Here is a 19,132-nt window from a genome sequence, read left to right on the forward strand (position 1 = left end):
TCAGATTGGACAGCAGAATATGTCCTTCGAGCAAAGCACCAGACCGCATTTTACTCACCAATTTCACTTTGCCATACTTATCTTCAATTGTCTCCATGAGAAACAAAGGCTTGGTCATGGCAAAACTTCTGCCATCGATTCTATTACAAACCAGGTACTGAGGGAAAGGTTTCAACCCAAGTCGGCGAGCTTGATCTTCCTCCTAGGGGGTGGCCAGGGAGGGGGAAGGATGAAGGAACAGAAGAAAGAGTGTCATATCTGCTACCACTCTTAGAGACGGCCACAGAATGGCCAGGATAGTGAAGCTTTTGTTGCTTCATGTGCAAGGCATCCACCCTAGTACCACCCACTCTGATCAGGGGCTCACCCCGTGGGCACCACCAAGCCACAGCAAGAGCCATCTGGTATGGCGGCCATTGCTTGGAGTCCTGGTGCCCCAAAGTGATGAGCATCGACTCCTGGGCATACACAAGGTGTTAACAGCTCAGGTACTAGCAGTGTGATCCCTGTGGTTTCAGGGGGCTCAGCCAAGTGGGTACTTAACAACCCCACCACACGGACTGGCTACTGTGCTAGTGACCTAGCAGGAGGGGGCGAAGGTGCAAAGGGAAAGGGGAGGGGAGGAGGAGAGGAACCTGCACCATGGAAGCTAGGTATGGAATTCATCCCCAAATGGCTCACATTGAATGGAAAAGTTTGGGAATGGAGGTCAAACCCCAAGGGGAACAAAAATGCCAAGAAGGACATGGAAACAGCAAACTAAACAATGGCACAGACCAAAACAAAGCCAGGAGGATAGCCAGGCCAACATAAAGAATTCCACTAAGAGGGAAAAGAGGGGGCAGGGACAAAGGAGTAAGGATAGGGCGGGAGAGGAACATGGGGTGGTAATGCAGCCTGGAAAGGAAAGGAGACTGCAATAGCTCCAGGTCCCGTGCGCATAACACATGTACCCAATGAAAGGACTGTGGGCCCCCCATGTGCTACATGGTCAGTTAGAGTAACAGCAATCTCATCAATAACTTCCACTGGGTTACAAAACCCTCCTCTTCCCTGTGTCTTTCAATTTCATTATCACCTTGTTTAAACCATTTAATGACATCTGGTCTCTGCTCCGACCTTTCAGCCAGAAATACTCCACAATGCAGCACTTTGATTGCTGCCGTACATGTAAGACAGCTTCACTAACTGCGCACAGTCTTTATTTTTGATAGCCATACGTTCACTCATGTTATGGCTTGTTAAATGACAGTGTGGATGTCAAAGCTTTATACAAACAGTGTACAGCACAAGATTTGCACCTGATAGCCAAAACGAAGCTAATGTTTGCTAGCGTAGATAAGTTCCACATTAATGCATTAACATATTTAACAAGTTTCACTGCCATATAATTACAGCCCACACTGGACCTCTGTGAGTAGCTGCACATTAATTGTAACTACCCAGTGCATGCAATTTGTACAACTGCACATATTTTCCAAAACTTTCAAGGGATTATTGAAGAGTCAGCCGTACTTAACATACAGAACTCTTTGTCCAACAGCATCTTTATAGAAATGTTTCTGTCTATTAACAGTGAGTGCAGTGATGGGAAAACTAGTGATGGCTAAATGATCGCACTCAACTGAGATAGTGAACATGAGTTGCATGTACTTGCCTGCACTATCATTCAAGTCAGCAACAATTTTATTTAAAAATGCTTGCCACTTGTGAATTATGACACACTTTAGCACATAAACTTTCTCCATCTCAAGCTCCAGTCACATACACTGTCACTGCTTGTCAGATATAACATTTTATCACACAATATTGATCAAAAGTTTGATTTTTTTAACAGACTGAATAATGAATCATAATATAAAGTCATCACTATTACTATGTTCTTACATACTGCATCTGATACATCACAAATCTTCTGAAGCAAGTTAGTGTCTGAATTTTGTGAGAATGCAAAACAAGGCAGTTCATTCACTGGAGAACAAAAGAAAATAATTAACATTTAAATAGTTTGGAAATGAATCAGTGAAGTACAAAGTAACTGTCTGTACTGTTCAGGAATTCTGTACTTTTTAATAGGATAGTGCCAAAATTTATGGGCGAACAAAGACTGGCCAATAATAATGACTGATGCAGGAATAGTTCAAAGCAATATTATAAAAAGCAAAACTAACTTGTAAACGAATGTTCCTTCACAGCCTTTTCCAAGTATCTGCTCTCTGTTAAAGATAATCTTTCCAACTCTTATGTTGCCAGCACCAACATCTTCTGCTTCCGCTGTCACAATATGTGAATTGCTGTCACTACTTGATACATTACTTATATTTGATCCTTGTGAGGAACGTAAATATTCACGATCCTAGGAAAAAAAGAAAAATTATATAATGCAATAATTACGAGGTTCATAATTCAGAATTCTAACAGATTACGCAATAGTTTTATATACAGAACAGCAACACCAAAGTCAGCTATATTCAACAGGTTTGAAATTAAGTGCTCAAACTTACCTGAACTCTCAAGTAAATCAGTATAATGACTGAAGCAACAAGCAAAATTACTGTAAACTTTAAACCAACATTTTCTTGTTGGTGGAGCCATGACTTTGCAATGGTGTAAGACAGTAGTGGAAACTCCTGTGATAAAATGAAGGATGTCCTTCCTGTAGATAATTTATCATATAATTCCTCCAATTTTTCTTTGAAGTCATCTAATTTTGTTGTTTGTATTCCAATTGATATAAAAGGTAAGTGACTGTTATTTTGCCTCTTGGTGGCCTCAGTGTTTGGGGCATTTCCCTCAAAAGCTACAGTTATATTTGTTTTATTGTGACCAACAATATGATGTGTATCAATTGCACTTATGTCAGTTCTGCCTGTAATCCTCATTACAGTTTCACTGTATTCTGGGACCTTGTGATGACCTGAAATAAGTAACTTCAATAAATGTCATTCCATTTTTTTCACTCTATTTGTACAGCAATTACAATAAAATGTAAACAAAAATTGTCAAACACGTAAATTACCATCTGAAATATCAATGAAACTCTTTCATTATCAGGAAAACAACAACTTATGACAGAGAATTGAAACAACAAGGCAATCAGGCTTTCCATTTCATGTTTTGTCATGAGAGAAGAAAAATTAAAGTTCAATGCACAATGGACAAGGAGGGGGAGGCTGGATGCTCTTTCAGTCCCCTCCCCCCCCCCCCCCCCCCCCCCAGACATATATTTGTCTGTGTCTAGTGTTATCTAATGTGACAGTGTGAGAATGTGTTTGAAATGTTTGTGAATTGTGTAACTGAATGGGATATGGGGACCAGATTAGCATTCACAAAATCTGATGTGGAAAACCTTCTAACTGGCTGGTACACCGGCCCTTGATGTTAATCTGTGGATTCAATCTGAAGCTGGTGCATCTCTTTGAATCTCCTGGCCGACTACACTGTATCAGAGATGTATCTCAACTTCTCCACCTGTTTAATTTTGAATGCATTTTTCTTCCTTTCTGATTCTTGTCATTTATCTTGGAATAACATGATCAACCTGAAAGCTTAAATTTTATTATTTTTACTGGGGTCTCTCTCACAGCTGCCATATCTTTGTTTTACTAAGCATACAGCTTTTCTCACCTCTCAGACAATTCAAAAAAGTTACAGAATACTTACTTGTCAAATCTCTAAGGGTATGGACTTGAAAAACCAATTATACTGCACTCTCCTGATCAGCTACTGATTATTCCAATAAAATATGGTTCCATTATTTTATTCTACCTTGGTCACATCATCTGCACAGTGATAGGACAATTTCTTATTCTACAAATAAATTAGAGACATTTTTTCCAACGCAATACACATTTCACATGTTAAAGAAAGACTAAAAAGTACCTTATTTTCTGAAATGTTGAAGCATGTACTGTGCAGTATTGAAATCTGGAAAACTTAGAAAGGGGAAGGACACCTAATGCAAATACTATAGAATGGATCCACATCCTGTTACAGTCCTAGATGTGATGTGTACATGGCACAGCTATTGATTTATGCTAATTTATGGATGCTGGTAAATTAGATAATGGATCTGATAATACTGCCTATACACATTATGCCTACTGCCCTCATAGATAAAGAATATAATTTATCATAGATGGAAAAAGCAGCTATGTTTTAAGTACATGTTAAGTTCATCCCAATATTACCCCTTCTTTCTTCTTCAGTTGTTTACAAGGAATTCATTTGGAAAAATATGCATTATACAATTGTAATTCCATTTGGTTTAACTCTCTGTCTTCTTTTGCATTCTTAGGTATTTCAAGTTTGGCACACTTTTCTCTTCTTCTCTCCGAGTAGCAGTCAAACATTGATCCTGACCATCTTCTTGTGACTGATCTTATTAATACAGCCAACACCAACATCTGTGCTTACCACTTTACTTCACTAACTGAGTGGTCAACACAGCTGACTGCCAGGTAGGAGACCTGGGTTCGGTTCCTAGCTGAGTTGGAGATTTTAACCGTTTGGGGACTGGGTGTTATGTTGTCCTCATCATCACTACTCCATCATCATCAATGTGCAAGTCGTCGAAGTGGCGTCAAATAAACAGACTTGCGCTAAGTGGCCAAACAATCCCAGATGTGGTCTCCCGGCCAATAACATCTTCTGATCATTATATTTTTACTATCTTTAATTCATGTAATGACCTGGTGGTCTTGTTTGACTGCTTTCATCTATTACTAACTGATATGATTTTACTAATTTCAATTGTAACAAGTTATTTTATACCAATCCATTTGTTTTTATCAGAATGGACATGCACCAGTATTGAATAAACTGGGTTTGTCAAGCTTTTTACTCATACATTTCAACACATTCTCATTCTTTATAATAACTCCTGACTTGTAGCATGTAAATCACAAAGAAAGTGTGATGTTCTTAGTTAACATGTAATATACTTTTGCTGCTTCTGTAGTTTTAACAGTTGACGTTTGGCTTTACGGCTACAATTTTAAGGATAAATTTTTAATTTCATCAAAACACATCTTCATTCTTTCTCATAATCCTTCAAATGAGCCATAACAGTCCTACTATTTGGATCTTGCATCTTTTCATGTGACAGTGTGTACATTTTGAATGTCTACCCACAATTGTCATAAAGCCATCTAGTATTTGTGTCATCCCATGCACTTATGATACAATTCAAAATGTTCAATGTTGACGGTCAAACTGCAGAGGGTTATTATGTTCCTTACCTCCTGTGTTATTTAATTAGATGTTCTATGATTTATGAGAGCACAATTTCATTCAAAACTGTCCAGCACTGCCTAATGTGGGACATCAAAACTGTAATTTGTACATTCCTCAGCTGTCATAGCGATTAGGACTAAGGTCTTTTACACACATTGGATTATAAAGTTTCCATTTTAACCATATATAACACCTTTTAAAGGTTGTTCAACATCTTCCCTCAAGTTGTGTTAATACTAGGCAATGCAAAATATGTAAATAGGCATACAAATGCAAGACAAGACTCATACTGTGAATAACAAGTTAGTTTGCTATTTGTTATACATAACAAATGTAACAGTGGCCCAAACCACAATTTTTCTTACAGCATTCTTAATCTCATATTATTTTCACTGCATTCAATATACTTATAATCTGCTGTGCAAAATGGGCCAGTCTCATGCATATTAAGAAGGGGTCATTTCAAATTACGGAAGGCGTTAAGATTATCATGCACTGTATAGCTGACATATTGAGCAATGAACATATATACAAATAAGACTGAAATTGTCACTAACCCCTTTTAGACCGTGTTTTCACACAGATGTAATCCTATACTGTCTCGGCTAACTATAGTGTCCCACTGTTGCAGCCTGACTTTGCCATGTTGCTATCTTTACCTCTTTCATTATCTGTATTCCACCCAGGACTTTACAGTAAGACATTAATGTTTAATTATCAGATCATTGGTTCAGATGAAATCTATATAAAGTTTAAATAAACAAATCAAATTTCTCCCGGAAACTTTTGCCCTTCTAAGTTTTAAGGTATGGAGGTGGTACAATAAAGTACAAAAACTATACAACCAGAGATAACTTATCAGAAGAGCATGAAACTTACTCTGATATGGTTTGCAAAATGGTTAAGTTTCAGACCAATGCAGTAACATAACTAACAATCAGTTCTCTGGGAAGTAATAATGAGCTGCAAAAATTATGGAATGAAGCAATTAACAAATTGAATCTCTGGTAGGGTACCTGTGAGGTTACTTTACTTCAGGTCTTGGTGGCAGATACTAATAATCTAACTGATGAGTGACAATATTTTATACATGCACGATACACAATAATACACTAGAGTATCCAAGCATTATATTTTATTGCTCAAAAGCAGCACCAAGAATATGTAAAAGCCACAATCAATCCTGCTGCATGCTGCACAGCCTGATGTAATAACAGCCCATCATAACACACTACCCTAGAAGGAAATACAGGTATCTGCTTTGTAGTTCATATATCACAAACAATGTCTGTTTTTATAAGATATGATTACTCTGAGAAGATTATTTTTCACAGCTTTAATTTCTGAGTCCTTTTTCCAAAACCACCTCACAATACACAAAAATATAAAAATCCAACACAATCACTTCCCTTTCTTTTATCACCGATAAAATGTTTGTTACTTACCAATAGTTACTCTAGGCAGACTTTGAAATGTTACATCTGCTTCTGGAGCTTTTGTTTTAGGGATGTTGGTATCAGAGCTTGCCTCTTCTGTGTCCAAACTTGGTCCTTCAAGTAATGGTAAACCCAAATGTGCAATTGTTGCTGTACTTTGGTCCACCAAAGATGGTAATGCATACATGCCATGCAAATGCTCACCAACATAGAGTGTTGGGCTATTAAAGTAAACAGGAAGATTAGTAATAAACTGAATAGTGATCTGAAGTTTATACTGTAGACACTGGAACAAGTCATGAAATTAATGCTTAAGGGAAAACAGTGACATCACAGATTTTGTGTCTGTTACAATGGCACATGTTACACTGGAACAAGTCATAAAATTAACACGCTAGGGCAGACACTGACATCACAGATCTTGTGTCTGTTATACTGGCACATATTACATAGTAATGCAAGCCACATTGCACCATGGTATGAGACGTAAGTTAATTTATATAGCTTTTCAGTGGAATAGTGTTGTGTGTGTTTAGCTGAAATTGATAGATGAGGATAGCAAGCCAACAGAATGTTGTCTGGTGTGTATTGTTTAGTATCAAAGGAAATTCTTCAATATATGGCCAGAGGTTATAAGACAACATCTGCTCCCTCATTTTTATCAGTTGACACACGGATCCTGAATATGGTTCACACGATTTAAAAAAAAAAAAAAATTGCAACCAAGATAAAAAAGGGAAAAAAACATAATATATGGTAGCCTGTTGGAGAACTGCATCAAATAGTAGAAGCCACAGAAATATCAGAAGAAATGGTACAGCACATTTTACATTAAAAATTAAATATGAGAAGACTTTGTGCAAGGTGGGTATCATGTTTATTGAATCCTCAACGATCAGCTACAATTAAAAAACAGGAATTTCTTTGAAGGTTTCGGTCCCTTACTTAATTCTTTTCATTAAACCACATGACGTGGAAGTTGGCTGATGCATGCACAGGTTGTTGATTGTTAACGGATGATAACGATGCCCCTCTCCCTCTCTTTTTTGGCACCTTTCCCTTTCTGTGAGTTGAAGGTTTGGTTAGCCAAGATGAACGCCTTTCGGTCATCGTAAGTTCATATCGCTGCGCGCTTTTAAGACGTATTGTATCTTCGTTGGCTTCTATATTTACAAGATCGTGGAGCCAAGATATGTCCTAAATCTTTTATGTTTTTTGATTACGGCCTGCTCAGCCACTTAGCATTTTGGCGATGTAGCGACAGTGATGGTTTCTGTTAGCAGAAATTGTGTGGTTTTATCTGTTAACAACATTTTGAGATTTTCTTTCCACCCCCCCCCCCCCCCTACCCGCCCCCACACCATTATCCGTTAAGGTGTCAAGTTTTGCAGACCGTTTGCTCTGTGAGTTACAACTTAATGGTTCCCGCATGTAGTATGGTTTGGAACCGATTGCACTTTACTATGTCCTCATGCATAGCCATTTCTGTATGTTAGTTGTAATTTTTACCTAATTTTAGTGCCTCCATATTAGTTAGTGGCTGATGCACGACCTGTGTGCAATGTTGGTCGAGAATTAATATGTCGTAATTTCCGCATCAACGCTTGTATCACTTACTATTTGGGCGACAACTTTTTGTAGTTACTTAGGCCCCGATTCATGTTAACTGTTGTATCCCGCTTCTATGCATAAGAAGAGTGTTTCTTAGCCGCGCGCATGCGCAGAGATTGTCGACAGTCGCTCAGGGGAACAGCCGGCGAGGCCTTAGTGCAGTGGAGAGCCTGTGACCCATCGCACGTTGGCTGGGGCGAGGCAGCACACACAGTTAAGTAGTGTTATTGACTTGGTACGGATGTACCGTGTAATGTTAATAAATTTTATGGGGACCTGCCGTTGTGGGTGTTCATTTTAGAAATTGACTATGCCCATTTAGGCAAGCTGTTTTTTATTTTGTTCTGAAGAAGGCGTGGTTATCCACGTTGAAACCTGGGTAAACACCAGGAATTTTCGCAATCGAGGCGGATTATTAATAATTTATTTGCTAGCAGTTTCATACAGCAGGGGTAAACTGACTGGTTTCTCTCAATCTGCTTGCTGGGAAGGATAGGCAATTAGTGTGCTTCTGGTACCCTTAACGTTTGACAGCACTGCTAGGAGATATTCTTCGAATTCTAGAATTTGTTCTTACACCACTGTGCCACTGTCTATGATGCAGTACAAGCTTTTCTTGCTAATTATTGTACACTTCTGCTGTTCTCCTGAATTGATCCTGAATGCAGAAAAGCAATATGGGAGTCCACCTCAATTCAAACTTGTTATTATAGCCAAACTACTTTAAGTCAGAAATTCCCATCATCTGTGATCTCTTATTCTATTCTTGTTTCTTTCCCCCGAGTGTCCCCTAAACGGCCCATGTTATCACTAAATATTTCCTGTTACTCAATAACATTGAAAGTAAATGAGATAGACAGAAGGCTGTACAATATTACTGGGTGGATCACTTTTAAAAAAATGTGAGATTTATTGCACAACATCCTCCGAGCTGCACATGAGATTCAGGAAGGTACAAGTAAATGAATCTGACTTCAGACTTTAACTTCCATTCTTAAAACTTTCAATGTATGTTATTTTATTTTCATATCTGCAGTTATTAATACATTGATTGGGAATATTCATTACAGAATGCACAGAACTGCGCAATAATTTACAAAATTTGTGTAATGACAATTTCCAACTGCTCTATCTTCCCTAAAGAAGAAAAACAGTTTTTAAAGCTTGGAGAGTTATTTTGTATTTTAAATGTGTCTATTTGCAGTAATATAATCTGTTTCTCCCGGAGGTTAGCGGCAAACACAATTTCTGTCACTTTGTTATTTAGGTGAATATAAAACCAGACGGAAGAAAAATAATGCATGTGAGTTGTCAAGAAACTAAAGAATGATGAAAACCAAAAAAAGAAGTTTTCGTCTGTGAATTCTTGCTGCTCCTTAAACCAAACTCTGATGAATTTATTTCCTTTTCGGAAGATGATGACTCAAAAATTTTATATGTTTTTATTGAGTTAGTTTGGAAATAAACATCGAGTGTTGCCTACAAAAATGATCCAGCAATTCCACTTCAACAGGTTGCATGACCTCATCGAGCAGTAACATCACAAAAGACAAATAACCACAACAGAACTGTCATCCCGCATTGATAGCTGTCTACAGGAAAGCACTACTACTGATAACATGCTGCTGATCCAATGCCAGTGGATAATCATTAACATGTCAAGTATACTCGTAAGCCAAAACACCATGACCATGTGGTTAATGGTATGTTGTTCTACCTTTCGAAGACAGTACAGCAGTGATTCTGTGTGGCGTAGATTCATTAAATCTTTGATAGGTTTCTGGAGGTATGTGGCACCAGATGACTGCATGCAGGTCACACAGTTTCAGTAATTTATGAGCTAGTAGTAAGCAAGTGAAAATCTGGCACTCAGTATTGTTCTGGCTTGTTCCTAATTTGGTGGCCAAGACACCAACTCGAGTTCACTGTCATGGTCCTCAAACAACTGCAACAAAATTCTGACCCTACGGCATGGACATTTATCCTGCTGTAAAATGCCATCGGGGAGACATCAAGAATGAAGAGATGCAACTGGTTTATAATTATATTCTCATTGTCCACAGCTGTCATGGTGGCTTTGATTACTACCAAGTCCCATGAAAGCCCAGTAGAATGTCCTCCACAGGATAATATTGCTCCCATTTCCCTTTGTCCATCCTATGGTGCATGTTTTGAGCAAGTGTTTGCCGGGACACCTGCATTTCTGGGTACGACCATCAACCTTTTGTAACAAGAAACATAATTCATCTAACCAGGTCACACTTTTGCACTGATCCACAATCCAACTAGTGTAACTGACAATGTTGTTGGGTTAACTTGGGTACATGTAGGGGTCACCTGATGTGGAGCCCAATATTTAACAATAAGCACAAAACTGTGAGCTACAAAACACTTTTACCTGTGCCAGCATTGTACTCTGTCATCATATCTGCCACAGATCATCACTTACCCTATTTTACAGAGTGGACAAGCCTCCAACCTCCATGTTCTGCAATAAGACATGGACATCCAACACTGTCACCTACTTGTGGTTTCACTGCCCTCCAACCACTTTCCATTGATGTTCACAACAGTTACATTTGAACAGCTAACCAGTTTTGCTGTTTACAAGATGCTTGTTCACAGACACTGGACTGTAACAATCTACTCTTTATGAAAGTTGATCATGTCAGAGTTTGTTTTTATAAAAATGAACAGATTTGACATGACTACTGCATTTTAGTTTTTGAACGCAGAAGACATTATTAAATCTGTACACTTTACTGGGACAAGGTAATAAGAAAGTAAAGTAAAAAGTAGGTACATATATATTTTTAAGCAATGAGAAAGAATGAAGTATGCAATTATTGTGACTGGAATCTTGCCTCGGTATCAAGCAGGAGAACATTGGCAATGACTGACAGGCAGTGGGAGACATGAGCCCAAGCCTAGAACTCCAGATTTGTGTTCTTCGGAAAGTATATGGGGCACTCATGAAGCATGTAGTGCATCATGGGCCATAAGATAGGGTTGTGGAACATGGCAGCAACGATTCGAGGGCAACTATGCAAACATGAAAATTCCTGCTGATCAAAGGCTGTGCCTGGTCCTGTGGTTAGGTGAGATTGAATGTCTGCATTTGCATGTTATGCTGTGGGCTTGCATTTAAGGGTGTAATGGTAGTGGCTGAGAAAAAGTGCCCGACTGTGGAGGCATCTTGGTGTCTGCTCTGAAAGGTAGGAGTGCAGTCTGAAAGCACTAATTGTGGTAAGTGACCTGTAATGAGTGTAAACTTAGTTGCAAATAGGTAAACATGGAACTTCTTAATTGCAAAGATAATTGCTAAATCTTCTTTTTCTATCTGCAAGTAGTTCTTTTGAGCTAGTGTCAGCATTTTTGATGCACGGGCAACTGGTTGCTCAATACATGCTGTTCCTATGCGCCAGCACTGCATCAGTGCCATATGACATTACATGCCATCTGTGGCCAAAACCAGAGGATGTGATGGGGAAAAGGGCTTAAGGTTAGAGGCCGTGCGTAGCATACGCTTCAACTTTGAGAAAGCACGCTCACAGGCAGCCATCCACCTCTACTGAATGCCTATCTTCCACACCTGTTTTATTGGATGCATAATACGGGCCACTTGTGCGAGGAACTTAGAACAATAATTTGCTTTTCCCAAAAAAGCCTGCATCTTCTGTAGGTTTTTGGTAAAGTGTCAATGGCTGTGATGTTGCAGTCAGTGGGCTGGATCCCTTTATTGCTGAGCAAGTGTCTAAGGTCTTCCACTTGCTCCTGAAAGAACTGGCATTTGTGTAGCAGCACTTGAGCCCTGTGTCACACAACATAATAAATAGGGTACAAAGGTTGCACATGTTGTCCTGACACATAATATGTGTGACAATGAAGTTATCATGATTGATAGTTCAAGTAGGGATGGACATAATAACTGTTCCAGGTATCTTAGGAAGATCACCTAAGTGGAAGAGATCCCGATAGACAAGTGCTTATACTTATATAAGCTGAAGGGAGAGCTGATAACCAAGACAACCAAAATGCTTTGTGACTTCTCATCCAGCAGGATCTGGAAGTACGCGTCGGCAAGGTCTATCTTGGGAAAGTATTCACCTACTAGCTTTGTGAGGATGTCCTCTTGGACATAGTACGGAGTATGTTTCCACTTGAGCCTAGGCACTCACTGTCAATTTGACGTCTGCATAGCTAAAGGGAACCATTGGGTTTCTCGATCACTGCCAAAAATGTGGCCAAAGTGCTGGTTTTAAGAGATTCCATCACTCTCTAGCCTCATGGAGGCTATCAAGTTCCTGCCTGACAGGCGTCCTTAAGAAGACTGGAATGGGTTGGGCCTGTCGGAAATGGGGCACTGCATCTGGACGCACAGAGATAAGAGCTTGAAAATCTGTGACTAACCACAGGCTAGGTTTCAATACACGTGCAAAAGCAGCAGAAAGGTCATCAAGCTCCTGTTACGGAAAAGTATCAGAAATGAACTGAACCTCATCAGTGATATGGAATCCAAACAACAAGAAGGCATCCAGATCAAAAATTTTTTTGCCCAAGAGACTATCGACGACAAACAGCAATATCAACAGTGTGATCTTTGAGGAAGTGGTGGCAATTGTGAACTGACCACCGAGGAGAATTGAACTGTCACAATACACAACCAACATACAGGAGGATGGGGCCAATTCAAAGGAACACAGACAAGCACACGTTTGGAGGTTCACCAATGAAATGGTACTCCTATGTTCACCTCGAAACAAAACATCTATGCTCACAACTGCCTGAAGTTCATGCACTATCCCTTGATGTATGCAGGAGATGGGAATCAACTGTCCGACGGTTTATAGCAGACAATTCAGAGCTACCCATCTTTTTCACAATGAATGCAGTGCACTTAGTGATCTGGACAGTGCAGAAGACATCTGGACATGATGGAAGACCCTGTTCCCACACCGATGGGATGTGACTGGCTGTTCAGAGGTCTTTAAAATTTTAGAAATTGATGAATTATGACATCGCCATTTGGGAAGAGGTTACTGAGGAAAATAGTATTCACGGCTGGAAAGAAGTTCAATGTGCACTCAGAATGTCTGCTGGGCAGCGACATCTGAGATGTGGAGGTGGCTCTGCTTGTGGCTATTGAGGATGCAACACACTATCATCTTCAAGTTGCGGCTCATGTTGGCACCAATGACATCCGTTGCTTGGTTTCTGAAGCCATCCTCAGTCCCTACAGGTGGCTGATGGAAATGGTGACAACTGCTGGCCTCTGTCATGGGGTGTCAGCAGAGGTCAAATTTGCAATATCTGACACACAACTGATTGGGGTCCTTTGGTTGCAGATTTTTGAACCTGTGCCATGAATTGGAAAACTCTAAGACTCTCCTTGCAAGTGAGGAGGGCACTACAAAGAGGCAGCAGCTACTCAGGTAGCAGAGTACTTGTGGAGAGCAAATGTTTTTTTTTTTTTTTTTTTTTTTTTTTTTTTTTTTTTTTTTTTTTTTTTTTTTGGCTAGGCAATTGATTGAGGTCCTGTGATAAACTCTCACTAGTCGACATGCAGTGAGCAAAATCAGATTACACAAAATAAAGACACTTTGAGCATCAAAAATTTAACAGTAAATTGTAGAGGCATTCATATCACATTTCCTGAATTTACTGCTCTCCAGGAAAGCTGTCATGCTCAAAATATACTTGGGAAAGCACAAAGCTCCAAAATATTTAACGAGGCATGGAACATATATAAAGACAGCTTTGACATCAAGGATGCAGTGCGCTCACTGCAATCAACAAGAATGTTGTCAATCAACATCGAAATTGAGTCTGTCTGTAAAGCCATCTGGACACAATTAGCTGGCCTAGATGAACTCAAGACAGTCATCGGATGTTTTTACTAGCCATCTGATTCCACCATAACATTTGTAGAATCACTTAAAGAAAGTCTACACTCAGAAGCGCACAAGTACCCTTATCAGGTGACTTTAATGTGCCCCCATAGAGAATGGGATAATTATTGATTCTTTGCAGGTGGTAGAGGCAGACAGTTCTCTAGGTTCTCAACACATTTTATGAAGAATGTCTTGAGCAGCTAGTTTAACAACCCACATGCAATGCCCTCCCCCCCCCCCCCCCCCCCCCCCCACATCAAAATACACTTCTACCAAGATGAAAAATAAACTTTTTCATAATAAGTGACAGAGAGTCCCTTGGAGCTGTAAAAATATCAATACTTTGAATGGCAAGGATTTTATACACTTGAGAGAGAGAGAGAGAGAGAGAGAGAGAGAGAGAGAGAGAGAGAGAGAGAGAGAGAGAGAGGGGAGGGGGAGGGGGGGGGGGGGGATCTGTGAATTGCAGCAACATATACGCTGTATATTTTCATATTATGATACACTGCATATTTTCATATTCATATTATGAAAGTATACATTCAGTGCAGCACATTAGTTTCCAAAGCATTGAAATCGAGATTGAAATGCGCTTTTGTAAGCCAATCATAGCTCACACCACGTGATCTTGCCAGCCAGTGACAGCACATACTCAGGGCATAGGACATGTGATGTGGTTTTTGGGATGCAAATTTTCTTGAGTATCAGTTCTGTATTAAATTTTTCAGCAGGGTTTTTGGGCCGCAAATTTTCTTGAGTATCAGTTCTGTATTATCTCATGTTTGGTTCTTTATTAAGGCATAATGTTGTACGTGCCAGAAGATGAAACTGTGCACTTGAAATTCAGTGAAAAGTTGAAACTAGCCAATAGCGTGGAATGAAACACTTTGTTTATAATAAATTGACTGCCTCTGGGGAAAACATTAATAAAAGCCACATTTATTTAGCAAACCCACAAAAATAACTTCATTGTTCTGCAAGGTGACTGACTGCCAAAATGTGAAAATCAAATCAAATCAGAAAACTGAAATCAATAATGTATGTTAGCCTTCTGTAATTATGTAAATATATATTAATTTACTTGATAGTTCCCAGCCACAGAAACCCTTTTTGTTTTCATTTGATGTGTGAAGTGTAAATGAAGAGCTGTTGTCATTGTGGTCTTCAGTCCCGAGACTGGTTTGATGCAGCTCTCCATGCTACTCTATCCTGTGCAAGCTTCTTCATCTCCCAGTACCTACTGCATTTAGTGATTTTGCTGTTTCCTCTTCATTTTGACTTATCAGGAGTCAAAATGTAGAGGAAACAGCAAATCACTAAATGTAAACATGGCTTACATGGAAACTAACCCCCCTCTTTACTACAAACCAGACTATTATGCGCATACATGAATCTGGCAGCTTGGGCACACCAGAAAAATTTTTCCTGGTAGCATCTGGCTGCTTGTTGCTACTGCTGATGCAGCCAACAGCCACACTTCAAGTAGCCACAAGCAGGAGAAGGTACTGTTCATACGCAACTTAACTGCAAATGCGCGTGAGCCCGCAGGCAACTGCTCAAACAAACTTATGAGGAAAGAGTTGTGACGTCACACTCGTCGGCAGCAGTTTATTGTTATGAAATAGTCCATAAATCTTCATCCTAAAACCTTTTATATATTTTGCTGTTTATTAGTTCTTACTAGTCAAAATTACAAACAATGGTTACTAATGTTCATAAATCCATCAAGAGGACTAGGAGAGTTTTTATGTTGGAAAGAGTAGATAAACCACTGTTAGTATCCTTTAGTTTACCATTTAGTTCAAATATAGTGGGCGAACTGGAATTATGGCTGATGTCCAAACTGATTGTAAATTGCACTGTGGAGGACTAGGTTCTGAGTAGATATAGCAAGAAGAGTGGTTTAATAACAAAATACAGCATCATGTGAACCATGGATGAATGGCAACAGACAGAGTCTATATCCCTAGATTTCCAGAAATTATTCAACACAGTGGCCCACAGCTGGCTATTAATGAAGATCTGAGCATAAGGAACAGGTTCCCAACTTTGGGTAGCTTGAAGACTTCTTAAGTAATACAACTCAGTATATTGTCCTGGAGGCCAAATGTTCATCACAGACAAGGGTGTTGTCATGAGCGTGCAATGCCAGGGAAATGCTCCTTCTCTCTCTCTCTCTCTCTCTCTGACTGTTTGCTGATGATGCTGTTGTGTATGGGCACGGGTCATCATTGTGTGACTGTATGATGACACAGGATGATTTAGACAGAATTTCTATTTAGTGGGTGAATGATGGCTTGCTCAAAATGTAGAAAAAGTAAGTTAATGTCGATGAGTACAATAAACAACTCTATAATGTTCAAATAGAGTATTGGTGGTGTGCTGCTTAACACACTTATGATGTATAATAGTTTTTTTTTATTGTTAATGCGGGACCACAATCATAATATATTTTTTTAAAGTCAGCGCTGCCATCAGACTGTTGTTTATTTGCAGTGTTACGTTTACACATTAACACTCTAAATAAACAACAGTCTAATGGCAGTACTGACTTTAAAGAAACTTACAACGATTAAACATTTCGGCGTAATGTTGCGAAGCAATATGAAATGGCATGAGCATGTAAGATTTTAGGAAAGTGTAGCTGATCTATAAAGATGATTGGGAACATAACATTAGTGCAACCCATTTTTGAGTACTGCTTGAGTGGCTGGGACCCCCACCAAGTTGAATTAAAGGTAGACAAAAAAGAAATTCAAAAGCATGCTGCCAGGTTTGCTACTGGCAGATACGAACAACAGGCAAGTATTATGGAGATGCTTTGCAAGCTGAAATGGTAGTTCCTGGAGGGAAGACAACATTCTTTTCATGAAACGCTTTTAATACAATTTACAGAATTAGTTTTTGCGGCTGATTGCAGAATGATTCTACTGCCACCAGCACACATTCAGCATATGAAATGCAAAGACAAGATATGAGCCATTACGGTTCAAAGGAAGTCATTTCTCTCTCATTCTATCTGCAAGTGGAACAGGTAAGGGAAAGGCTACTAGTGGTATAAGGTAGCCCCCGTCACACTCTGTATGGTGACTTGTGGAGTATATATGTAGCTAGGGAAGTTTTTGCCTCTGTATTTCATATGCTCTAGTTCCTCTACCCACGTTAATAAAGACTGCTAAAGGCCCTTGTATTGCGAAAAATTGATAGTGGAGGACAGAGGGGGAAGACCTATGCAGGTGACTTGACTAACACTGCTTCAATCCCCCTCCCCTTTGTGATTTCAAGGAGTTCATTACAGATGTCTCTGTTACTGACAATGCATAAAATAAAGTGGGTAACTGATTTACCAGTAAGCTTGGATTTTTCTGTTTGATTTGCACATTTTATGTTTCAATTACTTCCCAGTTGAAATAGCACTGACTTTCTCCATCTTATTTGTATTACAGACATGAAATAATATATACTACATATATTATTATTTTTATAAAAGCAATCATTGATTCTTCTTCTTCTTCTTCTTCTTGAATGCACACAAAATCCACTGCAATCTTAATTAACTATAATCTAGAATTAATATTTTTGTTTATTGAATGTGTAAGTGTGAAACATAACAAAGTGTAAAATACATACTATAACTTTAAAGTGCTGATGGATGTGGGATCAGTTTCAAACTGCAGTACAAGGTGGTCTAATGTTTCCTCTGCAATACTTGTGAATGGAACAGCAACCAGGCCACTGTCTTCTAAAATATACATCGCTATTACAGGTGAACCATAGTCATGCTGCCACAGTGGTGATCCCACATGTCTGTCAATACTTAGTGCTCGCCCTGAAGAACTCGCCACAAAATGAACGTATGCTGAAATGAGAGAGAGAGTTATATAAGAAATGATATTAATGTCTGGTGTTTTAGTTAAAATATTTCACTAGTATGCACACGTATCAATCTGCACAGGGTCATCAGACAGACAAATGGGTGGCAATATTGTGAGTGTGATGATTCTCACACTCTCATTACTGACTGAGAAAAGGGGAGGCAATTGGTTCACAACATGTATCTGCCTCATCTGTCATCCATAACTGCTACTGTCACTGCTGGTGTCACCGACTCCACCACTGTCATCACCACCACCAAAGCCTCAATTGCAACAACACCACAATGAACAGCCAAAAAGAAGGACAATACACAGTGTTGGAAATGACAGAAGATTCATTCTTTCCAAACTAAAATTAAATACAATGTGCCTGGTGGAGATATGCTATGGAAAAACTACACTATTTAATACCTGAAAATTAAGCATACCCTCATGTAATTCAAGTGGACACAGAGAACCTGGAGAGTCCAAAGAATGGCTGACTTTCTTTGTCCAGCACTTGATGGAGCTTTCCAAAAACCATCTGCATAAGCTATCCAACCTGCTGACATCCTATTGCCACCTCGGGCCACCACTATCCAACCCCTATTGTACACACAGTGTCTCTCCTCATCCACCCCTCATAGCAGCTAAACCCTGCCTAGCTGACCTTTTTAACTTGGCACATCCCCCAAAATTCCCTTCCAACCCTCCACCAAATCCAAATTCAGAGCCAAAACATTCCTGTAACACTATTGTTAGCCTTTCCACCAAAACCCTCAGTTTCACAGAAGTTTTAGTCCTATCCAAAGGCCTCACCTTTCACCCTACACCCAAATTTAACCATGCTGGACTTGTCAAAGACCTACTCTCCTGCTCCTGATCTCTGCAATGCTAGCATTCTTTGCCACCAATCCCTCCAACTAAAACCATCCTAATTCCAACACTGAACCCTGCCTCTTCCAGTTCATACCACCATACAACAGTGATCCTCCACCCCTCCCACTTAACCACCTGCTGGTCATCTTCCAGGAATTTGTTATCTCCTACTTAGCCTCACCATCTTTCTCCACGTCCCTCCTCTGAACACCAACCTTTCAGTAGA

General features: G+C 39.5%; 1 protein-coding gene across 1 annotated transcript in view; it reads right to left on the reverse strand.

Annotated features, from left to right (window-relative positions):
• Positions 1–19,132, reverse strand: part of LOC126279049 (serine/threonine-protein kinase/endoribonuclease IRE1-like) — a 138,081-nt gene that overhangs the window by 69,048 nt on the left and 49,901 nt on the right. Inside the window, exons 7-10 of the mRNA XM_049979458.1 lie at positions 17,804–18,032; positions 6,681–6,892; positions 2,505–2,917; positions 2,172–2,356 (exon numbers count right to left, since the gene is read on the reverse strand). Of these exons, the coding sequence (XP_049835415.1) occupies positions 2,172–2,356; positions 2,505–2,917; positions 6,681–6,892; positions 17,804–18,032 (1,039 nt within the window). The remainder of the gene's footprint in view (positions 1–2,171; positions 2,357–2,504; positions 2,918–6,680; positions 6,893–17,803; positions 18,033–19,132) is intronic.

This window comes from Schistocerca gregaria, chromosome 6 (assembly GCF_023897955.1).
Source record: "Schistocerca gregaria isolate iqSchGreg1 chromosome 6, iqSchGreg1.2, whole genome shotgun sequence".
NCBI classification, from domain to species: domain Eukaryota; kingdom Metazoa; phylum Arthropoda; class Insecta; order Orthoptera; family Acrididae; genus Schistocerca; species Schistocerca gregaria.